Consider the following 27,517-nt stretch of genomic DNA (forward strand, 5'->3'; position numbering starts at 1 on the left):
TTTGGCACATGTAGATTGAGGGGTCCAGACGTACCGGAACGAAACTAAAATGCTGAATATTGCTAGTTTACGTTATTTCTTTCTAAAACAATATCAAGCCACATGTAGTTTTTAAGATACGTTATGTAATTCAGTGGAAGGTTGGAAGAAGGGCATACTATATTCTTGATACATTGTTTTTTATTCTCCAAAACTGTGCATTTTAAGCTCTGCTTCTTGAACGGCCCAAGTGCGTTCGTTTATCGTGGAATATTTCTGTGCCACACTTACAGTTTCAACCGGGATACGCGAATGTAGCCAAGTTTGCTGAACAAACGGTGACACTATCTTAGGTTTTTGCTGTAACAAACATTGTTATAATTTAAATTGAAAGGGTTCTCTGAACATTGTCATAAAAAAAAAATTATGTAGAGTATGGTCTTGATCAGCATTGTAATTGACAAGACCAATGATTGAGAAGAATACCAACAGATACTGATGCCAGTCCTTATCATTTGCTAAAAAGCATGTTATTTTGACTTTACAGGAATAAATATAGACAACATTTTGGCGACACATGGAAATGTGTACAGACATTAAAATAGATTGATACTTTAAAATCACTACAAACAGATTCTCACATTAAAAATATTTCAACCTTTTTACTTTTCAACTATAATGCAGGTATTCACAACAAGTTCCTTGCTTTTTCAAAACACCACTGACAAAAACATCTCGGTTTTCAACAAACCTAGCATTTGGAAACACATTTCATTGTATAATTAATTGATAAAAAATACTGGCGCTTAAATCTTCGATGCATGATTGGGTAAGAAATTCATCACAATCATTTCCCATTCCTGCATGACCAACGTACATCACATGAAGCCTAAACATTGTGATGTACTGGTATCACTTGAACAAGAAGCAGGTCCACCAATCCTACGCTAGTACTGCATGACCTTATTTTTTGTAACAACCTTTATTTTATCAGAAAGATTATGAAAAGACAGAGATTTAGGTAAGAGTTGTTGAAATCTCAACCAAGAACAAAAATATAGATCATTCATTTAGTGTCCAGACTGTTAAAACATTCCATGTCATTCTCGACCAAGAACACGTGAGTAGTCTACATTTACGTCCATTTCAATTGGTACCTTGCATTATGTTTCTTGATCCAGTGGCATGATGTGTACTATTAACTTCAAAATCTGTTTTAATGTATGACTTTACCCGAGAATCGTTCGACAAACACATTCAAAGTCTGAACAGATACAAAATTATGCTAAATACAAGTACCGTTAATCAAAAGTCTAAAGTACCAATATGTTAAAACATAAAATTGAAGGTAAGTGAAATGGAAGACAAGTGTTGAATGAATCTTGGTAAGTATTATATTATCTATTATTCAGAGAGTAGATCCATGAAAAGATACATACACAGTATAATTGCACTTCAGAGAGCTAACAAATGTGTGTGATCTGATCAGATTGTCACCAATTGAAATTTGTTCCCAACTGTAAAAAAAACAGGAAACATTAAAATTCTTTTGAATTTGTTTTTTAAATATACAATTCCACAGAACTATTAATACAAAATGGAATTAAGGAAACTGGACCAAGTTCATCTGTACATGAAAAGAATCAGATTATCAAATTCTCTTGATGTTTTCAGAATTCCTGTTAACATTCAAAATGAATTCTGCTTTCAAGATAAAGAATTAATTTATAGGCAACTAAGAGATAGTAAAATTGGTTCTGTTTTGGGTAAACAGTAAAATACTTTCATGATCACAGACGTTGTGGTTGCTATGGCAACACCGCCGTAAAATATCACAAAGTCCTCCTGCCATTAGACAGGTAAGATATGGTGGTCAGCACTATTTACATTTGATAACTTAGATTAAATATTTTATACTTACAATATTTACATCAATTTCATGCTTCAGATAAAAGGCCACTTTTTTTGTAATGTATCACAATGACCTATTCATGCATGAATGTCTTTGGACAAAACTTAACTATATCACATAAGTTTGGTCACGATTAATGTTTATAACATTTTGTGACATATTTTGACTTGATGAATGGCATCCTGACATTACTGCAGATAAGCTTTCCATATGTTTAAAACATCCGTGAAAGTCTGCAGCTCCAGTGACAGATATAACACTCTTCCATAAGCCATTCCAAATGCTGTACAATACTATAATCTGTACGGCAATCAATCCAGTGGAGATTCAATGTCTTCTGGTCTTTCATGAGAAGCTGCTTCTTGGATATCAACCTGTTAGATAAACAAACAAATATCTTTTACAGAGATTTAACAAATAAATGCCATTGATAAAATCGTTCATATTCAATCTGGTCTGCATGGAGATTGCTTTTCTTAATGTAATTATAAATCATTATAAAACTATGTTTTAACAAGCAATATTTTTTTTGGTAAGACTAAATGAAACTAACAAAATACATGTTATTGGTTTCCTTTCTCAGACTTACACTGCTTGTGTATATGAATGTCTTATTTCACATTGTCTAGCTAGTTTCAATTTTCTGCAACACCAGAAAAATGTTGGGTATATTTATTGAAGCAAGAATTATGCATAATTATATGTCTTGCCTGCCTCCGCTTTGAGCATAAGATTCAATGTGTCAAGCATTTTAAGTTTGAGCCAAAGTTCAGAATTTTATATAAACAACTTTTGCAATATATCAAAATGTAAATAGGTGAACGGAAGTCATGTACATACCAAATTTGAGCAAAATCAAAATATATGTGAATTTCGACCAATCATGCAGAAGCCAGTATACGAAGATTGTCAGATCAGAAAACGGATGCTGCAGTTGAGTTTGCAGTGCCAAAATACATGTATTTTCCAAATTTAATTCTAATCGAACAATAACTGAATTTTGACCAATTAGAAGCCCTTATAAGGTGGCCATTTCGTCAAATCAGAAAACGGATGTTGCAGCTGAGTTCACGGTGACAAAATACACTTTATATAAGTAATTAGTAACAAAATGCAAACATATAAGTATAATCCAGGTTTGGTTATGACAGCACATGTACTTTGTGAGAAACTAAGCTCAACCCCCAGCTAAACGGAAAACTTTAACATAGTACAATCAATTAACAAAGTCCAGTTAATGGTAAACTGTAGGTGAAATTCAAAATCTGAAATGTGTGTAGGTATGGCCATGCACATCCTCGATTTCCAGGGGTTACGCTCACCTACGCTCTCTATGAATTAAAGTCATTGGAGTGTATTGACAAACGGAAATAGGAAGTACATCCCTAGTTGAAAATTCAATGAAGGGAGATAGCATCACAATTTCCTGTTATTATAAAGTTTAATACTAAACTGATGAATAGTATTTGTTTATTATTGACAGAACAGTGTGTTCTCTCAATATTAAAGTATTTCAAAGCAAACCAGGCATTAATTCAGTTGGTTTTTTATCAATAAGCCACATGTGTCCAATTTCTGTACTTCAGGAAACAGGCTACCTATTTCACTACTGTGAAGTTTTTCAAGACAGATAACTCTTACATGCAATTACTATGTGTATATGGTTTTATGAAAAAAAATCAATTTTTAATCGTTTATAGATAATTTATTTTACACAATTTCAGCATTTATTAAATTGATATACATTAATGCAATACTAATCTATGGCAGTATTATTTGTATTGACATTATTTTGCAAACAATTGTGTCTTTCATATTTTTTTTTCAAAATTCATTCCTTTTTACATAAATTTCCATTTAAAATCCTTAAAATTCTGACAACCTATATTTTTTTTGTGGCAAATTTTTCCTTTACTTCAAAGCAATATAGCTACAAAATTTGGAGAAATTCTACTGAGAAATGGTGACACAATCCTATTACCTTAAACTCAACCCCCAGCTAAACGGAAAACTTTAACATGGCCCAATTAATTAACACAGTCCAATTAACAGTAAATTTTTGTTTAAATTCTGAATCTGAAATGTGCGTTTGGATGATAATATATAGATATAAGTATATCCCAGGTTTCATTAACATAGTTTATGTACTTTAAGAGAAATTAAGCTCAATGTGGAGCTAAACAGAAAACTTAAACATGGCCCAATTAATTAACCAAGTCCAATAAACAGTAAATTTTTGTTAAAATTCTGAATCTTAAATGTATGTTTACAAGTAAGAAAAACTAATGGGTGTGCTTATTATGGTGCATGTGGTTATCACTGGTAAAATACAGTAAATACTTGACAGAAAGATCATATATGTCACAAAAGATCATACATGTCAAAAGAAAAACAACATGACACAGCAGGACGGTATAGAAACAGAAATATTGAATATGTCACAGAAACATGATAAATGTCATCAAATGATAATACAAAGCTTATTTATGTCACAAAAAGCTTATTTATGTCACAAAAAGCTTATTTATACCACAGAAAGGTGAATGCTATTTTGCCACAGAAAGGCAAAGGTGTTTTATGTCACAGAAAAGTGATTTATATCATAGGAAGGCATCATGTGGAAAGGCTATACATGTCAATGAAATGTGGCATATATCCTGAAGTTTATCAATATCAACCATGGCCTGGTAGTTCAAAGCACTGGAAGCTTATGTGGCAGTTGACTCAAATTATTAATCTCAAGTATTTTTATAATTAACGAAAGTTATAATGAAAGTTTTTGTGGGAAAATTTCAAATGACATCTTAATGACAAAACCATGGTAACACTTGTAAAATTTCAAATTGTTACAATACAACACAATTCCAAAATCTGAGTTGGGAACAGTGCTTCAAGGAATTGGCTGAGAATATATTAATATATATTTGGTGAATTAATTATTGCAAAGAATTTCAAAATAAAATACCCACTACACTAATCATACATTTAAAATTTCTCAAGACAACAAATATTGCACTGACCATCAAAAAACATGTAGACAAGAAAACCTCACTAAAATACCACAGCATACACTTGATAAGAAATAAAAACCTACTGTGTCTGTATTCAATGTATTATCAGACCTTTACAAAGGCGTGGTCAGCAAGGATGCTGGCTGATGCCCTGTCTGCAGGATCATGCACAAAGCAGAAGGACAAGAAGTCCTTGCCCTCCTCGCTCAACTTTTCTGGAATGGCAGGTGTGCCTCCCATGCCAACTTTAAACATGATCTGGAAGTTGTTGTCAAACTCATGCCAAGGCCTCTGTAATGTAAACAAAAACACTTTTTTCTGTATACTAATACTGAATCACTTGTGTTTAGTGGACTTTTATTTTATTTAAATCACCACTTAAATACAGTAAAACCCCACTTCCTCAAACTTTGTTTACTCGAATACCCCTCATTCATTAAATAGTTTGTTTGGTTCCGACCGAGATCGTACATATTCTTTGGAAAGTAATCCCGGATTAGTCGAACTGTTATTCCTCTAATACCATGTATTCCTCGAAAAAAAAATTGTCCCTGACTCTTCATTGTCATAGTCTTAATCCTATCTATTTGTCAAACAGGTGTGACCTATCACGCCTGACAGATATTTTACCTGTGTATAACAGGTACCGGCACTGCGGTCGACATGTCTCTAGGCACAGGCTGCAGTCCACGTTAATTGTGCTTAATTAAGGGATTAACGACAGTATCATTAAGTAACTATAACGTTACCCTGTTGTAGCTGCATTATCATTTTGTGTGCATATTTTTTTTTTTCAGACGATGTTTTGACATCGATGATTTGGCAGAAGTGTTAATTCACTTGGTGTGTAAAACCGTATTTCGGCATGGCAATATTTAGCAGAAATTACATTGCAGAAGCTGACAAACTTAGATATTCACACTTGAATAAGTCGTGATTTTTTTTTTTTTTATATCAATCAACAGTTTGATAACAAGGATTCAAGATATTCATCATTTTAAAACTATAGAAGAGTTCCTCTCATTTTGATATTTTGTAAAACTTACGTAGCCGATTACAACAAAAATGACAATGACGATCAAACCTCGGATTCGTTGAATATCATGTATTCCTTGAACTATTGATCTGGACCCTACAAGTTCGAGTAAACAGGGTTTTTACTGTATTTCCTTTCAAACTGATTTTACGCCACTGAAGATAACATAGCACCCTTGCTCTGAATTACTTAATATCTACAAATATATACCAGAATAGAATCAATACTTATTCTAGAAAGTCAATACTTCAGTAACATATATCACGATTACAATGATACAGACAAAAAGTCAATCCGATTATAGCACTTATGAGCAGCTGATGCAATGACAAACAGTTTACTGATAATACCCCTTTGAAAATCTATACTTTTCCATTTATGTTCATTATTTGACATACTTTTTTTTATTCAAAACAGTAATATAATGCCAAATGAATACATTACACACAACTATGTTTTTTTTTTCAGATCAAAGGAAATGTTTGGGTTATGTTCAATTCCTCTACTCAACATACCTTTCCTGTAAAGATTTCTATGACAACACAGCCAAGACTCCAGATATCTGCAGCTCTACCGTGTCCAACCTTAGTGATCACCTCGGGGGCCATGTAGGCTGTAAATAAATTCAATTTTTAAATTTAAATACGCCTCGAGTTATATTAAATTCAAGGCAAAAATTAATTATCTTTTTCATCAACACTTTGATTTTATTTTCCTGACAATAGCTTCCGATATTAAGGTAAGTGTCCTATTACCTCTGTTACACCGATTTTGATTTTCAAACAAGGATGCATATATTCAAACACACTTTCATTCTAAAACTTTCTATTCGTCCATCCCATTGTTCACTCATTCATACTTTTAAACAAAATTTCTTCTTTAAATATAATATTATTATGTTCTATAAAATATGCATGCCTACTGATACCATCTCGTGTGTATAAACTTTAAGTCATATTTAAATTGACCCAAAATCTTGTGTGTATAAACTTCAACAGTCATATTTGAATTCATGAAGTCAGCAGTGACTTACTGTATACTGAGAAATTTCGCCCAGTCAAATGTTCCCCTTTTTGTGTTAAAATCTATTTTGCCCGATGTTTAATTTTCCCTTCACATTAAGTTATTATGTATATTACGTTGTTTACAAATGTTCGCTGTAAAGATAACTTTGCCCTCTTTCTGCGGGCGAAGAAGGTGAAAACTATACTGCAGTGAAAATTTCCCATTATACACAACTGTAAAATCACCAGTTATACAAGTTTACCTGTTGTCCCCACCAGATTGTTGAACTCTCCAGGCATTGTTGTGTGGCTTTTTAACTTTGCTGAACAACCAAAATCTCCAAGTTTTAGACATCCACTTGATGTCAGGAAAATATTTGCACCTAGAAAATAAACAATTTAGAAACAGATGAGCTTTCCTAATATCAAAACTGCAAATCTCAAGCAAAAAAAAACATGTATAAGCTACTTGTTTATTACTCTAATATAATGAATAATTTCTCACATGCAGTACTCCTCTCTCATATTGAAACACTTTTGTCTGAAAAACAGTATCTGACTTATCACCTTTGATATCCCTGTGTACAATGTTGTTGTCGTGGAGATGGTTGACGGCCAACAGAATCTCTTTGGTGTAGATACGGATGAGCGGCTCAGGAAGACCCATCTTTGCTGCCTCTTCTAGTGTCCCCCGGTCACAATACTCCATAAACACCAACATTTCATCCTACAAACATACAAGACAAACTTTCATAACACTTGAGAACATGTATAATACAATTTGCCTAAAATACTGGTATTTTCATAACTTTGTTTAAATATCTGATACCTAGTTAGGAATTTCTGAAGCTTAGGCTAAGAAATTGCTGTCTCCAATTTATAGCTCTCAAAAAAGTATGTATGTAGGGAAACATCTTTATTCAGCAAAATATCTTTTACAAAGGTTGACAGCTAACATTTTTACAAAGGTTGATAGCATTTCAACTTTTAATATTAATCTACAATAATCTCAAAATACTGATGTAATTTTTCGAAGTTATTTTTTGGACATTAACTTACCCTGTGCACCTCAACACCATAATATTTAACAAGGTTGGGGTGTAGTATCCCTTCAAATAGTGTAATTTCATCTGCTATTTCCTTTAATGCTTGGTGGTCATTGATTTGAAACTTCATCTGTGAAATAAAACAAAATGCTTTAATTGCGAACTTAAACAGCTGTTTATTATATTATAACTGAATTGCAATAAAACCCATGAAACAATAAAAAATATTTAAGCATTCTTATTTCCCGTGATATAGAGCTATTACAAACACTTAACATTAGGCATTATAACAATAAGGTACTCCATATCATCTTCCAATACATAAAAACCTCACCTCTTTCATGGCCATCAGTTCACCAGTGTCCATATTGACTGCTGAAAATACTTTGCCAAACTGACCTTCCCCTGAAACAAAATATTTCAAGTGATATTTTCATTGTTATCTAAATTATATGCCTTTGTTATGCAAGGCCTTTTAAACCTCAGGATTTTTAATTATTTGTGCAGTTTTATAATTCACAATTTTTTTCTTTAAAACTCCATATAAAACTTTCAATAACTGAAATTAATTAAATAAACATAAATGATTTGGTAACACACTAGAACACTGACAAGTCAGCAAGGGCCCGCCATATGCTTGACTAGATATATCCCCCATTACAATAGTCATGACTGTTAAATATTACAACCAAATACCAATTTTTGTCCCTCTCTGCCAACGGAAGTTTACTCTTCGGGCACTGATGCGCTGCTCAGGTTCATTCCTTCTACTGGTCTTCCTTCCTACTACACGCTTTTCTTGCAATCTTTCATCTCGTATCTCTTCTAGATGATCAACAGCTGCCATCAACCGTTCAGTGCGTGTGGTGGCATTCATTGCACTCCCAAGGTCACCAGAACTCGCTACAATAGTGGAAGAAGAAAATCAATGCGTTTGTTGCTGAAAGACATAGCCTAGCAAAATGTTTAATATTGATCAAACAAGTTAAACAAGAGGCCCAAGGGCCTTACAGGTCACCTGAGTTATATCATAGGTACCGGTAGCTTTATTTTATTGTTTAGATGTAATGTGGTAATCAGCATGTAAACTAAGTGAATTACAATACTTGTCATGTCATCAAAGGATAAGAATTTTTAAATATTGGTTAATGTTCCCTTTGGGGCCTGCCCTAGCCCCTAGGGATGGGACAGGAATCCAAGGATGATTTTACCAAGTTTGAAAAGATTCCATCCACTGATTCTTGAGAAGAAGTTGAAAATGAAAAAAGTGTATGCACGACGACGGATGGAAAGCTATCAGAATAGGTCACTTGAGCAAAGCTCAGGTGACCTAAAACCTCATAAGCCAAATGCCTGTTGAGCATTGGTCATAGAATACACTTATTCAACAATGTTGATCAATATCACGTAGATTTCATCAGGAAAGCAGCCTTCTGTCCCCCAAACTGCAATCAATGTCTTAACACTGTCCACACAGCTTCAAAACCTACCTAGTGTTGATATGATATACAATCAGAGTGTACCGAGTGAGTATTCCATGGGTCATATGTACCGTAAGGAGTGAATCAATGGCTGGGATATACTGTAAACTGGAAATTCTTTCCCTGATTTTCACCCTCTGTTCTTTTGAAATAAATTTGGCCTGTGTTTGAGTAACATATATGCTTATTTGTATGTACTGATAAGTGCATATGAAATGCTTTTCACCTATGTTCAATTCGTTCTCTGTCTAAGACCAAAAAGATTTGAAAGAATATTTCCAGTTTTTTTCAAGTGGTAGAATATATATAGACCTAATCTAGCAAACTTACCAAATTACAGGTACCTCGTCAAATAGATATATTTAAAGGATTTTATCTCAGGTTTATCTTTATAAAGATAAAGAATATACACTTAAAATGGTAAACTATGCATTTATAGTGTGTATTTTTTTCAGTCATGATGATATGTACCGAAATCTATTTATTAGCATGCAGTTCAATAATAAAGAACATTCGTTTACTATAACACTGAGAAACTTCATTTCTAATCACTTTAGGCAATAAATCAAAGGAAACATACATCTAGAATTTATTACAAGCATTGAAATACTCTCAGTGGAGCATTACTGGGCAGTTGTCCACTGGACTAGAAACAATTTCTACAGGAAGCCCATGTCAACTGCATGAAGTTCAATGCTTTTAAATATTAACTTATTACCTTTCACTCAAAAACACAATCACTTGCAAATCAATGTACTTGAAAATCATACATGAAGCGAATAGCTCAAGCTTTCAGAAAATTTTCAGAAAGCATTAGAAACAAAATTACACAGAAAACAGAAATATGATCAGTAAGTTAGTAGGATGATTCTATACATGCATAGATGTCATATTTCCCACCAGGTTAGTGTTTTAAGTGTGTGGTAAGGCTACCTCTACTGCGCCTCCTCAGGAATATATCAGCAGGTGGACCGTCCTCTGTGTCGTGTAAATCTACCTCCGGTGAGTTATCTGTCGAGAGACGCTTATACCCTGATCCTGACAAGAAAGTTTACATATGTACACAAGAAGCCAAACACAGGATGTGCTGGGATACACTGCAGCATCATTTGTGATACAAATTCCAACAAGCAAATTAATAGTATCAGAAATATAAGGGGTGCATACTTGGGGAAAGAAATCAAAAGAGATCATTACATCTGCTGATTTCTGTATAAAAGTAAATTTTTCAATTTTACACTCCCCCTTGTTAAATGTACTTGGGTCCAAGAATCTCATTCTTATATAAAAGGCTACACTACGGCAGCATTACACATAGTATATGCAAATTATGTATCTTATTTGTATCACAAAAGACAAGTTTATAACTGCAAAGCCAGGAAAAGAAACATCAGATTAATATAAAACCTGTAATAGGTTCAGTACATAAGAAACATTCACAATATGAAACTATGCCACAGTAGGCAGTTTATGTAAAGTTGGATTTGAAAGGTACATTTATCAATAGAAATGATTCAAAGAGTTGTTTAAGATTTTCATCATTTAATATGTTACAACATCATTTTTTTTTTAATTAGGTTTTGACAAATTAATGCTTTAAAATATACAAAATAGATACAGAATTCTAGTTATGTATTCACTATTCAATCATACTGTATACATAATATGAATGTTCTGGGTTTGCCACTGTTTCTAATGTTCTGTGTAAAAAAAGTTAGACACCATCAACAAAATGTGTGCAGTATAATATACTCTTTACCATTAATTCATTGTGAAAACAGTTTATAGTATTATACAAGTGAAGTATTAATGTCGTGAAGTACCCTTATATAAATAAATACATATAGAACAATCAAGTTGTTAATTAGCTGATCCAACCCAGAAAGTATATGGTATAAAATTTTGCACTTATTTGACCTTTGACTAGAGCTGAATGTCATGGTAACCTCAATACAGTACACTGCACGCTGTGAGTGATACAGGCATACTTTAGGGCCATCAAGACATCTTTGATACTTTTAAATAAACAGTATAGAAGAAACTCCCCCAAAACTTAGGTCATGGTAACCTAATTCCAGTGCACTGCACTGTTCTGTGAACCATGCAAGTGTACTAAAATTTCATCAAGATGTCTTCAATGTTTTATAGTACAAGACAAGATGTTAATAAAAGTACCAGAAAAAGTATCAGATGAAAAGAGGAAGAATGAGTACTAACACAATGCCACCCTTTCATTTGAACAAGACATATACTTTCAAATCCATGCAAGTTGTAGATTTCTAGCAAGATACTGATACATCCTAGCTTACTTTGTGCAATAATGTACTTAAAACAACCAATATTTCATTTCTTTTAACTATGTATCATTTTATTTTCATTTTAAATAACAGCAACAATATCCATCTTCCTTGAAACTTCAAAAATTGCCTTCTGATACTATTCATATCGGAAGGCAGTAACAGCAGGGCATTTCCCATGCAATTTTGTCACATCTTAGTTTTGAAATATGGTATTTTACACAGGTTAAAACTGATGGAAAGAATTAGGTAAAACAACATGTGACAAGGATCTGATGATTTTCATTAATGTTAACAGTATCTGGTCTAAAAGAAGAGAAATAATTACTGGAGCTAAAGTTCTCCTATAAAAGAGATATTGACATTTTATCTTATCTTGACCTGATGACCCTAACCTATTGACCTCAATACCCAAGATGTCTTCATTCCTTAATTTAAATCAATATATCTGACACATGCAGGTATCTCTTGAATAAAGTATTGGGTTAGGTAAAAACATTCCAGCAAAGGACATGAAGTTCATAAAATCTTATTAGCACAACCAAATTCAGCAATAATATACTCCACTCCTGCGCATTTCTCCCAACCAAACAATGACTCTAAAGCAATGCTTTTTTCAGCAAAAAAAACACTTGGGCAAAACTTACTTGAGTCAGCTGACTGGGGAGTGTTGGGTGGCTCACTCTGTGCTGATCGGTTCGATAAAGACCTTGAAACCTTGCCCTGTTGTTCTGGCCAGGATGGAAAGCGGAGGTACGGAGGCTGACGACTGCTGCCTATGTCACTGCTGCCTGACCGTGACATGTGTATAGGACCTTAATGCAAATATATCAGGGTCGATACAGAGGATAATAATGACATTTGGCAGCAAGCAATTTGCCTCTTTGAAAAAAGAAACAAGTATGTATCAACAACCCAACTCCAATATATACTGGTATACTTAAAATAATTATATAACTACAGACTAGTATCTTTAATGCAGCCACTGAATCCAGGTTTCCCACCCTCCAGCCATTGTTTTGGGGGAGACAAATACTTCTCTATTGAAGTATACCAGTCGATTAACCTCTAGGTGGTTATAGTTAAACAAGATTAAACAAGATTAACAAGGCCTAGCTGTATAGAGCAGACTCTCAATCTTAACAATTCACAAGTTCTATGGACAAAGAGAAACTTTCCTTTAACTGATACAATGGATTATGATTATTGATTTTCAAGCTGCCTGATGTCTCATTCTGTAAAAAATATGTTTTCATAAACAAATACCAAATTTCTCCATATATATATATATATATTTGGGACTCATAATAGATTGCTGAGATCAACATCATTGTCTGTCTTTGTGTCACAAGGTAACAAACAGGCATACTTTCTGTATTGTGTTCAGGTTTAAATGAAAAAGTCATGCATACTTGTATACATGACAACATTTAACAACTGACCCTGGGTAAAGTCGGCTGTTCAACCGCCTACTGTACAGGTGAATTTCTATGATGTATTTGTGGTGGTGTTGTTTGGGGGCTAATAGGGCATATTTTTATATCTATACATAGAATTATAGCACATGTCATTTACAGAGTTTGTTACAATTGTGTTGTGAAATTTCTCTCTAATTAAACTGGTTATACATCAAGGTTATATTGCATTTCTCAATAGTGTCCGATACCAACTTACCATGAGTTGGGCTGACAGGCGTGTACTTCTCAGCTTGGCCAATAACATGGGAAATACAGTTGTGTATATCGTGTTTCAGTTTCTGTAAACAAAGCAATATTCTGCCATATTAAAGTGTTATTCATCAATGAAGTCGTATAAAACAAGCAAGATTCATTACAACCAAGAAACAAAATGGTTTTAACTATCAGATCATACAAATGTGATTCGGTGCCAAGATCAAGTTTATTTTTATGTTAACTGATAAAATATCCTGAATACACTGTTTAGGCCAAAACAAATTTGATCACTTGGTTCTCAGGCCTGCGTGCCTTTCATTTTAGGGCACTGCATTGCCGATTTTATGGTGAAAGTAATAAAAAAAAAATCGTGAATGCGCCAGCCACCGTCTTTAAAAAAATCTGGAAAATTGGTCCCCAAGTCGTTTTTACTCGTTAGTCACCCAAGTCCCGAAAACGTTTGAATAAAGGTAAGGATTGATATACAGGCAAGCCTTAAAATGATTATGACCTATTAGTCTTGTGTACAAATGGCGCTCATTTCGGTACAAATAAGGAATGGGGGGTTTGTGATTCGCGTCTGGAACATCGTGGGGGGATTTTCGGAAGCTTGCTCTATGACGGGTCTCTATACAATTATAAAAAGACAAGGTAATGCCCGCAATGAAAGTTTTACAAACTACACAATAAAATAAAAAATTGCCCTTTTTCGTCTCGTTTTTTGCCATGTAAAATGAAACAAAAAATACCACCCTGCCGCATCTCTTTCGAAAAAAAATGGCCTGAAAACCAAGTAATTAATTTTATTTGGCCTTATCTCAAAAAGTTTTTTTCATAGTCCGAGAAACCTTCCCAAACAAGGTTCCATCAATACAGTATTAATCCACACACAAAATTACTTGCAGGTTGATTTTTAGTTACTGATCAAGTATGCCACCTTAAGAATCTTTTTTGAATTCATTTAAATCACGGCTTATATACGCCATTTTACCTCAAACTCCTCCATACTAAGATAAGCCAGGACTCTGGGCTCACAGGCAGTAATGAGAAAATCAAAACCTTGACTGGCCCACCTAAAAAACAGCAATCGACTTTAACATTGCTTACTCACACTGTACAACAGTCTTATAACCAATACTGGTAGATACAAAATGTTAACACAATAAATTGCTATGTTAAATCTATACCTTAATACAGAAGATTGTGAGAAAAATTCAATACTCTAACTGCTTTCCTAGGCCAAATAACAGTCTAAAATCTCATCACAGTATTATTTTAAACAAATGAGTTTGACATTTCAGGATAATTTGATTGAAAAGTCACATGCAACAATTATATAATAACTCATTCACTAAGTATACTTTAACCACAGAACACAACACTAAACTATTTGCTGACACTTCCTTGCTTACTTGGGTCTCATGCCTCTGCCACGTTCACATTTCTCCATCACAAAGTTCATCCAGTCCTGAGCAAAGTTGACTAGCCGTCGTCCTAAGTTTTGTCGTGGCTCTCCTGTAACCAGACGAGTCACCTCCCTCAGGTACTGTAACAGATAAATTTGACTGAATCACTATTGTCATAAACAACTCTTATTTTTTATTGAAATTTGAATATTTAATCTGTCCTAAATTGTCAGTACCCGACTATGGTTCAAACAGCCAAGTTAAACTGTAAATTGATTTGAAAATACAGAACAATAAACAGAAAAATGTCTCACTTCAAAACCAAAGTTGTATCCCTTGAGCATGGTTTCTCTGTAGAGATTCAAAAGGTGATTTCTCTCGTTGTCCTCAAGTTTGGCAATGTCATCAAAGTTGAGTTTGGTGTCCACCTCCTTAATGGCAGCCACCACCTTCTCCTGAAGCTGCTCTGCGGCCTCCTACAGCGTTAAAATAAAGTCTTACAGTTAAAACATACAGAAAATGTGAATCTTCTTACTACACGTAGTATTAAAATCTTTGTCATAATTTTAATTAGAAAAAATCTTTTTTGATCCCAATAATTGTAAAAAAAAATCCATGCAGACACCTGAAAAGTTATTGTATTAAACTTGATTAAAGTTTACTGATACTGCTTCCATTTCTCATCGAAAGCTGTCTTACCTTGAGTTCACCCAGAGATTCTGCAATGGCTTGGTGACAGGATGTCTGCTCGTTGACCAGAGCTACAGATTTCCCCATCAGCTGCTCAAATTCTTTCCTCTGTGTCATTAGGTGAGAGGAATGGATCACAACTAACAGGAGGCCATCAACCTACAGAACAAAATGCAATAGCCTGAGTTAGCAAAACCAACCTGGTAAACACTCCACAGCAATGTTAGAAACATTCTGAAGCAACCTGTCAACCACACACACACAATATAAGATATATACAACATACCAATCTATCAAATACATAACACCAGATACCCAAAGGCTTAATTCAAATCATACATCAGTCAGGCCTAATAACAACGACTCAAATTGAATATGTTCTATTATAAAACAGACTATGAGTTATGATAAGGTACTATGTACATACTATATAGGGGCATTTTTATCAGAGCTACCCAATACATTTTCTAGACGTGAAATGAAGTTTCAACAAAACGTCTTAAGAGGATTCATGGCCACATCAAGACTCAAAGCATTAAAGTCAAGCACAAGACATGGGGTGAACACTGAAAGTAATTCCTGTGTGATCTAAAAAAGATAGACCTATGAATATTAGAACTCACCTCAATATGTGAGAGAGCAATTGCTGTGTCTGCTGTAGGCTCCACTTTGATTGTCTCCCCTGTCCACAAGGGACACTCCTCCCTATGTTCAGTTCCCCCACTACAGTTAACCATGAGAAGGTATCCCTCATCCCTCTGGTTGATGTCATGAGATCCAGTCAGGTCCTCCCGCCCACAAGTCACATTCAGCAATTGGATGATGAGTTGGCGACAGTCCATAATACTGGACGGGATGAACATAAGGTAGCCCTTGTTCAATGAAGCTTCCACCTATGTATAAAGTGTGAACTTGTATTAGCTTTGGTTAATATTTGATATCATAATTTTTAATTAAAATCACAAAGAATTCCATTTTGTATAACATATTTTTCAATATGTTATTGAGATATTACACAACACAAATTATAGAAAAGAATTCTCTTTAAGGGCCTGTCACACACTACTGACGTACCTCACCGAGACTAAACCGCAGCAAAATATTAACAACCGAGACAACGGCCTAGAAAATCGGCAGAGCTCCGGGGAGAAAGCACTTCTATATTGATAGTAGCAATACTGATGTAGTTCCGGCAATCCTGTTGTGATACCGATGTAAGAACCGCAATGTGCTACCAAAGACCACTTTTCCGCCGATGTTATACCAAGGCACAGCCGTTGTTCTACCGATTTGCCACCGTTGACTGGAGCTATAGCGAAGTGATAAAATTTGCACTGCAGATGCTACGGTAGTATAACGTTAGTACATCTGTACCAGTATGGTACACATTGAGGCCACCGGAGAGCCGCCGATCAAATGTACTGCCGTTGAAGTCTCGTTGCTTGCTTCGGCAGCACAACGGGGACAATGTTTGAGCATGTTCAAAAAAGTCTACCGTCGCCTGCCATTGCTTAATTTTACACCAGTGTTCTGACGATGTACTACCGTTCTTAGCGATGTGATACCAATGAGCTGCCGTACTAGTACCGATTCCCGAGAATCACCAAATTTGTGCCCCGTTATACCTCGGGCGACCCAAATCGGCTAGGTGTGACAGGCCCTTTATATGACTGAAGCTGATGACTGAGAGGACACTGAAACATACCATGACATGGTCAGTTTCCTGTAACTTTTCCAGCAGTTCTACCGTGGTCTCTGCTATATTAAAATCTGCAGCAATTTCTAGGTCCTGTAACATATGAAACAAAATACTTACTGTCAAGATGTTTTAAGCACCAATGTGAAAAGAAACATTCATACATTAGGATATATAAGTAATGAAAACTCAGACCTAAAGAGTACTTATCTACAGTAAAACATGTTAATAATGAACCTTTGGGGACATAAACCTCTGGCATTTTGGTGAAATAGTCTTAACAAACTTGAATTGTAACCAAAATCCAGTATGGCCACCTGGCAGCCAGAATTGAACTTAAAGAGAAATAGCAATGTCAAAATCCAAGATGGCTACCTTAAAGCCATCTTGATCTTGTGTTCAGTCACAAATAAAACATACAAAGCTTAAGACCAAAGAAGAACTTAACTATGATAAAAAGAATTGTTAAAGAATGGATGGCAGCCTAAAATTAGAAGTAGTTCTCTGTTGTGAAATATGTTTACAACAAAACCTACCTAGGGAATCGAAGAAGTAAGTTGGCTAAAGTGAACATTGTTAACGAACCCTAGGGGAGGCAAAAATTAAGACTGCAAATTGACATCATTTGTGAAAGATTTTAAAGTTCATGAAAGATTTTGAACAGGTAACATAAACACATATATCAATATTTATAAGAACAGGTATAATTAATCATATATCCAAACTAAGAAGTTAATTTTGAACTGTATTTGTAAATTTCAACTTTATTCTGTTTAGCTCATTTGACATGGTACAGATAAACTAAAATTCAACATTATGTTATTTTAGGATTAATGTGAAACAGACATCCAAAATATTTTCTGACCTACCTTACGTAATGTTTTGGCAAACCCTAGTGCTTTTGATGCTCTCTCTCTTGCTTCATTGAACAAACTTTTGCATTTTCTGGATGTTTTCTGGAATGAATGCCTAAAACAAGCAAAAACGACAATACAAAACACTGAATTCGATACATATCGTATAATTTACCTGAAAGTTAAGAATTCCAATTCCAATATATTTTTTTATCTAAAATACTACACACCGAATCATACATCAGTTTTTACCCAAAATGAAACTTATTCAAAGTTAATGTCTGAGCTAAAGTTCTTCTGAACCATAACCTTTTGTACATCATCTGTATCTAAAATACTTCAAAACATACCAGTTTAGGGACCAGAAAAGGATCACCAACCAATGATTTTATTCTGTAACTGAAAATTCTGATGGTGAAATTCAAATAATACGTCATGGAAAAAATAAGAACTGTGGACATGTTTAAAGGTTTTTAAGTATTTTTGAAAAAAATTGATATAATTTTGGTTCTACATAGCTCTTAGTTCCTGGCAGACAAAGAAATAAGGTCAGCAGACAAACCTGAGCTCTAATATGTGCGACTTTTCCTTTTCCTCCCTTTCTTTGTCTTCCTCATTTCTCTCATTGTCACTTCCTGTAGCACCATCATATTCATTGTCTCCATCTTCATCATCGTCGTCATCATCATCATCATCATCTAGAACTGTCCAATCGTACAATGATGTACTGAAATCGTCAATGCCAGAGTCCAGGAAATCGGCAATAGAATACAGTAGACTGCTTGCCAATGAGCTGTAAAAATCACAACCAGACACATACTTACAGTTTTCACAAAAGAGTACTTTTTTAAAATGTATACCAGTGAATTTTGGAGTTGCTGTACAGCTACATCAATGCTTATTGCTAGACTGCAGACTTTTATCTGTGAGAGGAAATGTTAAAAAGAGCATGGTGTTTTAAAAGCAAGGTTTACATAGGGCTGAGTTTACAGATCATGTTTTTCCTCCATAACATTTTTCATATTACAAAATTTAATGATAGTGATAAAACTTAGTGTCTATTATGGTTTAATAGTGTTGATCTTCTCTAAGCAAGAGATATGAAAATACATTCAAATTTTCAGAAAACCTAGGAAATCACTTCTTCAGTAGTAACAGCATTTGAACAACTTGACTACGTTTTCATTGAAAACCAATTTTCCTGTTAATCTATGGCTAATTTACCCAAACAATCCCTTCAGTTACCTGAATCGTTTGCCAGCCTCAGCCTCTCCTCCTCTGACATGGGGACAGATCTGTTTTGTGAAACTCCACTCCTGTTCCAGAACATTTTTGAGACTTCTGGAAGCCTCAGGCAAGTTTTGCAGGGTTATCAACCAGTTCTGGATGTATGTGAAGTAGATCTGAAAGAAAATTCCAATTAAGTAATGACATTTGCATATTTCTAAGTCTGCAAAAATACATGATTACTTGGTGAGCTAAAAAGGCCTTGAAAAATGTTAGTAAAACAGCATATCACTACTTCAAGCAAACATTTTTTCTTTTTTTTTTCTTTTTCTTTTTCTTAAAATCAATACTGCCTTTTGTCCTCAGCTTGCTCTTGCAAGGTGCTTCTACATTAATATATACATGTGAAAACTTCCAAAATAGATCATGACATTCTAATGTATCTTTAAAACTTATTGAGGAGTTGGAATTTCACAAAACTTGTCAAGGTTTATCCTTAAATACCCTGATGGACCACTGTATTATTGTAGCCACATTCATGTTTAAGTACAGACAGAAGGTGGTGTCACAAAAACTCCATCTTAAGTCATCACCATACAACCTTGACCTTTGATTATAAGCCTCTGTTGCTTTCACTCCTTTTTTATGTTTCTGTTAGTACATGAAGCAAGTACTGTAATACAATAATTATTACTGTAAAGGAAATTAATCAGTACTAATAGACTTAAACTGATGCTCTTACTTCCAGCATCTTCCTCATGTCGTCATCAAATTGTTCCAGGTCAGGAAAGTTTTCCTCTTCCTCTGCAAACTCCTCATCAGATCTCACTGAGGCCACCATTTGTTGGTAGTACTGCTTTACTATGACCGCACCCCGCAACACATCCTTACACTCACGAAGCAGCTGTAGTAGACACACAAAAAAGTCTGAATATTCATGAGAAATAGTTTGTCCAGGCTTTCAAAATATTTCAAAATCAAATGTTTTCAACTGCGCTATTTTTATGCAGTATTATTTTTCACTTCAAAGCAAATTTTTGTTTCTACTGGGCGTACTGGCTGCTTTGATCCTTGGAGCTTAACTTTTTATCCAACACTGTAAATTTCAAAGCATCAAATCAAATTGTGCATTCAAAGCTGTCCACAGGCATATTATATACATGTATTACCAACATTTTCAACATAAATATCATCTTCATTTTGGTTATTACAAATTGCTTCCATATCTATGTACATTTCCTACATCAATTTAAACTGATGTTTACGTACAGGGCGAATACTGAGGAATGACGGTTCCCCTTTGGGTCTCTGTTCCAGCCTCAGCCTCAGGGCTTCATGGATAACTTCCAGGAACACATTGAGGAGAAAGAGGTAGCTAGGTCGGAATGAAGGCAGGCCCATCTCTATAAAGTGAGCCACCAAGGGCTCCTGGTCAGTCTGGCTTGCACTCCTGTGGTACGTTACTGTTGTCGGGGATGTCAGCTCTGATGGCAACAGGTCAAGCCCTGGTGAGGAGGACAGGTGGGATTTCTCTTCAACTGGTGACTGCAATATTTATGTATTAATTATAATCATATATGTAATGTCCAAGTTAAACATGATCCACAATTGCAAATGCTAAATATATGAGTATACCAAATATATATGATCATGAGTGAAAAAATAGCCCTTATAACTAAGCAATAGATAAAACTAACAATAATTTATGGAAACATATCGAAATTATTGGAAATAAACTGTAAATTGTTAATTACAATTGAATTAAATGATTTCAACAATGTAACCAATGCAGATAAATGGCACATACTACAGATATATACTGAGGGGCTATATAGCTAACTACATAATTACTGTCCTGTCGTCGTTGCAGATAACATTATCACCGGACAATGAATTTACAAAAAGCCTAGAAAAAGATCTGAAACAAATGGTTAGATCTGTTACCAGTATTATTGTCTACTGGTGTAATTTTGCTGGTGGCATAGTGCTTACAACTGCCAGTTTGGATTAGTGAGACTTTATTAAATAGTTATGTGAATCAGAAAACAGCAAACAAAACCTGGATTTAAATTACGTTTTTTTAACTTTAAAAATAAACAGAAAATTATCACTACATGACATTGACAGATAATTATAAGATGAATTAAAATTATTAAAAAAGGGAATTTAAAAATAAGAGCTTGTTTTATTTCGTAGCAAATATTTACTTTTATTCAATTTGGTGAAATCTATGCAATCTCAAGTTTTAATAGGCTTCCATTCTCATTGTCTGGTGAACATCATGAGTTATTCATTTTCACTCACAGTGTACAGCATTATTAATCATGGGTGTTAAGTTTTGCACTGAATATTAGCCAATATATAAAGTAACAATAATGTGATTGAAAAGCTCTTTAATAGTAAATTTAAAGAAACTTAAACTTACTTTACTGTTGATGTCTGATACATTTAGTCCTTTTGGTTTCTCTAATGCCTCCTTAGCCCTCTGTAAAGTCCTATCTAAGAGCTTACGGAATCGTATAAGCATTTTGTTCATTCCCATTCTCCGCAATGTCTTGTCTACATATTTCCTATATGCACAGCTAGTAACCACAGTCATTTCATCCAGACTGGTTTCACTCGAAATGTGAGAGAGACTGGTGGATGGGGTCCAGTATCGTATCGTGGAAGGTGGTTGCTTCACTGGTGTGGATGTCTCCGGCATGTCCACTGTGATAGGGCTTGAGTTCCTAGAAGAACGTTCACTTCCAAGTGAAAACTGGACTTTTTTCGATGTTTTGATTTGTGGTGATGGGGTTCTGTCTTCTTCAGAGATGATGATTTCACTGCTTCCTTCCTCATCTTCTTCAATATCTTCATCATCACTTAAACCTGGTTCAAGGATCTCCGGTAAGCTAGATCGATAGTGACTAAAGCTAGCCCTAGGTTCAGCTGTGGAGGGTGTTTCAAAGTCTAACATAGGCCAAAATACATCAGAAAGATGTTGGACACCTAATATCTTACCTAAGAGTTTCATTTTGTGACAAAGATCTCTAGTAATGTTCAACCATAGATATAAGGACTTTACACGATCTTTGAAGTTTGGTGTCCCATACAAAGGGAACTCTTTGGCAAATGCTTTTGATGTTGGAAACAGTTGCTCCAAAGCATCTAATTTGGATAGCAGTTCCTCTACTTGATTTAATGCTTCAAGCTGTCTCTTAATAAAAGTTGGACTTAGAGTCAAGGTGTTGAATTCAAATATATCTCTTTTTGCTGCTTTAGCTGGAGAGAGAAAATTAATCTCTTTCATACCAGAGTCCACCATCTCTTCCCCAAAGTCAAAAACAGTAATTTTGAAACTTGTAACTTTATCTAATACTTCCGGTATTTTGGCACGTTCAATTTTCAGTCTGTCATCCCCATAACCATGGAGTTCCCACTGCAGTTCCTGCCAGAGAAAGTCACTAAACCTTTCCTGAAGCAGCTCCTGTTCTGTACTCATCTGTCTTCGGTAGTATGGGTTACTGTTTTTGTCTTTTCCTTTGGTATCCTTATCCTTCCGTCCTCCTTGTGACCCCATGTGGATCAGAGCCTGGAATATCTTGTAGAATTCCACACGATCTTTTGGGCACTCCACATTTGCCATTGATTGCCTTCTGAAGTCACGCCCCCAGCTCATACCTAGAGCCATAGATCCGAATACCCCACTGCCACTTAATGTAAGAGGAGATGGTTTTCCCAGACCAGAAAATCGTCCAGAACTGTCAAGTGGTCGAGTAATTGTTGAATACAGTGGAACTTCAGCAGTGTCTGTATTTAGCGCTGTTAAATCACTGGAAGTTCTTTTTAAAGTTCGATCATAGGCCCTTGTTGTTGTCAGAACCTTCTTTTTAGATTCTCGACTATCTTTTTTTTTCTTTTCTTTCTCATTCTCAGGAACATCTCTTTCAAGATTATCATCCGAGTCTACACCACTGAGCATTGAGAACATTTGATCTCCGCCATATCTTTCCTTTATCACATTCACAGGGCCACGTCCCAGAGTTTTCCTCCTCATCTCAATCTTTTCCCTATGTTCTTTCTGTGACACCCGAAGTGTATTAGATTGATGCTTACTTTTTTCTCGTTTCATACGCCTTTGATCTGTAGGGGGTGTTATACTGTATTTCATTGCATAAAACTTTGGATCATTGTCTGGATCTAATGATACACAGGGTGAATCCTCGTCAAATTCATCATCACTGCCATCAGCATCATTTTCCTCAACTGACATCGGACTGAAATCAAAGAAGATATAACAATTTTACCATGTACACATAGTAAAAATCGCCAGCAAACAATACCAGTAATTTTCACAAATAAATTTGCTTCCAGAACATGCAAACAAGGAGAATAAATTTAAAATATTTGAGTCTCAAGAGAATGGCTTGACCATGTAGACAAATACAGCATATCACCTCTTTTACAAATTATTTATTCTGATTAATTTGTCAATAGTTTAATTATTGACATATTGTTTATTCACATAAAATGCAAAAACTATTGAGGACGAATATAATTTTGAATTACATTGTCTACTATATGACAAATTGAGACGTGAATGTGCACTTAAAAGTATGTGAATGCAAGATCCATGCTTTCAACACATCATGATGAAAAACTAAGAAATATTGGTAAAGATGTTCACCTAGCTTTTAAAGCGAGGCTAGATTTCATTGTATGCATATGGGATCACAGGATGAGAGTTATTAAGGAAGTCACAGATATATGGTATTTGTATATTGTACATTATAATATGATACATCTGCAGTCTGTTCAGTATTGCTGTTATACAACTGTAACTTAATATGTACTGTACAAACTGTATAGTATTATTGGCTGTTGGCCTTGATATACTCAAATTTACTACAGTGTAGAGTGCTGGACTAAAGATTGATGAAATTATATATATGGTAATTACGAGCTTGCTATTATATCAAGCATTATCAAGGAAAATCATTTAAGATTTAAACAAGTTCAAGTTCAAAGTTCAAATATCTAAACATTGCTTTGAGTTATGTGAGTCCCTGTAATGTATTTGCCTTAATTTAATGTGGGAATAGCACCCTCATGACCAGATGACCACTTACCTAATTGAAAACTTGGTACTTCCTTGAAAAGAAAACATATGCAACAAACTATATTTAATGATTTTCAAAACTTTTTAAAATGAGGAAGGGCTCATATTGATTTGCCCCTACCACAAACCTTGACTGGTAACTTTCAAAATTTAATCTGATGTAAAACTGTTGAGGCTCTTGAGCTATCTTGCACACACGTTTTTACTATTGAAGGACAACAAAGCAATTATATTACTGCAGATTCAAATTCCAAATTTTAAAAATGTTTGTATATTTATTTCATTAGTAGGGCAATTGCATTATGTATTGAAACATTAAATCATTCAAATCAATTTTTCAAACCTTAACTGAAATTTTGTTATGATAGGGTTTTTGACACTGACATTATAGTCCTTTAGTCCTATTCCTTTGTTATCATTATACTGAAATAAGAATATCCCCTGGGTGCATATATAATTCCACCAGCCCAACCCCCAGGACTAGGAGATGTTGTGTAAGGGCTAGTTAAAATGTTTAATATTTTACCATGAAATAAATTAAGTATAAGGAACAAGCAGTTAGCCAAGTAAAATTCTCCAAATTCAACTATCGTGTACCTATGAAATGGTACACCCATTTTGAATGTTTTGTCACACATATTTTGAGTCAAATGAATGGACTGGCAATGACATAAATGGGTGAAAATGAAGAAAAACTATTCAACTAAAATTTGTTCTAGAAATAAGTGGAATAAAAAATACTTTTGACTTTTAAACAATCTTTTGACAGTTAAAAAAAAATCACAAAAATTTAATCAGTCCACTAAGAATGTGTGTCATCACTTGACATCAACTTACTGCAACTTATGAAAAGAAATTTTGAAAGATTATCCTTAAACTCTGATACTGTTTCAAACCTGACAAATTCATTTTTTTTTACCTTATAGTAATTTTCACCTCTCACCTATTCATATATCAGATTTTACATCTAGCCTATCCGATTTCAATTTAAGTATGAGACCCAAAGAATAAGACATTTCAGAAACACTCGTTGCCAAGAAATTTGTGCGAGTAAAAATAAACAGTAGCAAGTCACATAACTAGCACGGTCAACCCCGTCGTTGATAATGCAAAAAAAAATATTTCTGGCAGAAGTCCATCCTAAGAAGAAAATTACATCTTGAAAGAGCATTCCATGATAACACTTTCCCTATTAGAGATACTGAAAATCGTACGTGAAACCAGCGTATAACCTGGCAAAATCGACTTCAGAGTAGATGCATGCTTCCTTCAATCCAATGCTACTGTACTCGTACTGTCCAAGGACAGACTGCCATTTTTTTGCAGACGGGCACCATCAAAAATCGTATGCATAATTAAAAATGCATACTTATTGCACAATCAGTCCCGATGCAATGTTTGCACAGAAAACTTATGTATATGTTACCGGAGTTTTACTCACAAATCATCTTGCAATGGGTTGTAATCTTCTACTGGCGAGACGGACACAAGGCCCTCCCTGTGTGGGTCCGCCATAGCTATTTGAAGTCACGCGATTTCACGTTCAAGAAACGTGATTACGATGCAGATTTATTTACCTTCAGGTAAATAAAAATAAACATATTTTTAACCGTGTTTGTCTAGTCAATACCTTCAGAACAAAATATCATTACCGTCAATATAGGAAATTGGTAAAATGCATAATGAAGAGAAAGTTAAATTTTCCTAGCAAATCTACAATCTACCCACTGTTAACTCCGTAGTCTATCGACCTTAGCGGGAGTATTTTAAAGGAAGCATGGTTAGCTTCCGTCTGACCATATTCCCATTTATAACAAATTAATACACTCTTACACATCAACTCAGAAGAGGTGATTAGGGCCAGTAAATGCATTTATCAACAAAACTCTTTCTTAGTCATTGTATTCAATAATATTCATCACTTGGATCAAAGTTTTACTTATTCACAATATACAAGTTTATTATACATTAAAAATAAAATAAAATTTATCACATTACCCATTTTAGTTTTAATGTAAATACCTTCCCTAGTCAACCTAAAGTAGCACAGGTTGTACCAATCTTTAAGAAGAAGGATGCTTTGGACAAGCAAAACTACAGGCCTGTTAGCATTCTACCAAGTGTCTCCAAACTCTCAGAAAGAGCTATGTGATCAGCTCAGAGAATATTTTAATGGTATTTTCATTTCTTCTTAGCAGCCTTCAGACCAGGATTAGGATGCCAAACTACCCTGTTAAGATGAACTACAAACTGATATCAATAACATCGTCCAATGGACATCAGATTGGAAAATGACATTAAATACCAAAAAATGTAAACATCTAAATACTGGTAACCTAAAACAAGATTCTACATATTACTTCCCCTCAGGTGAACAGTTTGAGAAAATTACTAAGGAGAGAGACCTAGGTGTAACAATTGACAACAAACTGAAATTTAACCACCGTGAGTCAATCTGTTAACAAAGCAAATCGCACACTAAGACTAATCTTTACTTACATGGACAAAACTATGTTTCTTACACTTTACACGAGTCTCATTAGGCCAAACTTAGAATATGCTACCCAGGTCTGGTCCCCTTTTCTGAAAAAGGACCAAATAGTCTTAGAAACCAAAAGAATTCAATCTCTAAAAAAACGAAGACTAGGCCTACATGTACCTACACTGGAATACAGAAGAAAACGCAATGATTTAGTAGAGGTTTATAAAATAATCAACAACATTGATATACTTGATAAAGATAAATTATTCACCTTTACACAAACAACAACGAAGGGGAAACAACAAAAAACAGAGCAGGACCAGGGTCACTGAAAAAGTTTTTAGTAGAAGAGTGGTGGATTCTTGAAACTCAGTAGTAGAAGCCCCATCTCTAAACTGTTTAAAATCTCGCTTAAACACCCTTTGGAAAAATATATCGTCCAAGTTTTATCCCAGTTTTTATGTTACACAACCGGGAAACAGTATGTTACCGAACCAAGATGCGCCTATATTAGCTACTTCAAGCTAACAACGGTGTCGACGAAGAGGTAAACAGGTAAACGGGTAAGATTAGTTGAGAACTGGCGCAGGGCCTTGGACAACCGTACGTGAGTATGTCGCGG

At 34.7% G+C, this 27,517-nt stretch overlaps 1 protein-coding gene across 3 annotated transcripts; it reads right to left on the reverse strand.

Annotated features, from left to right (window-relative positions):
- Positions 1–71: 71 nt before the first annotated feature.
- On the reverse strand, positions 72–25,918 carry LOC110456425 (mitogen-activated protein kinase kinase kinase 4-like). 3 transcript variants are annotated; one of them, XM_021507186.1, is made up of 24 exons: positions 25,855–25,918; positions 21,738–23,571; positions 20,582–20,857; positions 20,055–20,216; positions 19,331–19,488; positions 18,648–18,878; positions 18,101–18,200; positions 17,241–17,324; positions 16,159–16,428; positions 15,545–15,694; positions 15,160–15,321; positions 14,852–14,985; positions 14,431–14,512; positions 13,441–13,522; positions 12,414–12,581; positions 10,403–10,507; positions 8,685–8,891; positions 8,323–8,393; positions 8,002–8,118; positions 7,510–7,669; positions 7,206–7,325; positions 6,454–6,551; positions 5,014–5,193; positions 72–2,265 (listed from the first exon to the last, which is right to left on the reverse strand). In XM_021507186.1, the coding sequence occupies exons 2-24, from the start codon at positions 23,565–23,567 to the stop codon at positions 2,203–2,205; spliced, it is 5,010 nt and encodes a 1,669-aa protein (XP_021362861.1). In that variant the 5' UTR covers positions 23,568–23,571; positions 25,855–25,918; the 3' UTR covers positions 72–2,202. The 3 variants fall into 3 exon arrangements, with proteins under 3 accessions (XP_021362861.1, XP_021362862.1, XP_021362863.1); XM_021507187.1 differs by having other exon boundaries at positions 4,986–5,193; XM_021507188.1 differs by lacking the exon at positions 10,403–10,507.
- Positions 25,919–27,517: the final 1,599 nt, after the last annotated feature.

Source organism: Mizuhopecten yessoensis, unplaced genomic scaffold, assembly GCF_002113885.1.
Source record: "Mizuhopecten yessoensis strain PY_sf001 unplaced genomic scaffold, ASM211388v2 scaffold8745, whole genome shotgun sequence".
Classification (NCBI taxonomy): domain Eukaryota; kingdom Metazoa; phylum Mollusca; class Bivalvia; order Pectinida; family Pectinidae; genus Mizuhopecten; species Mizuhopecten yessoensis.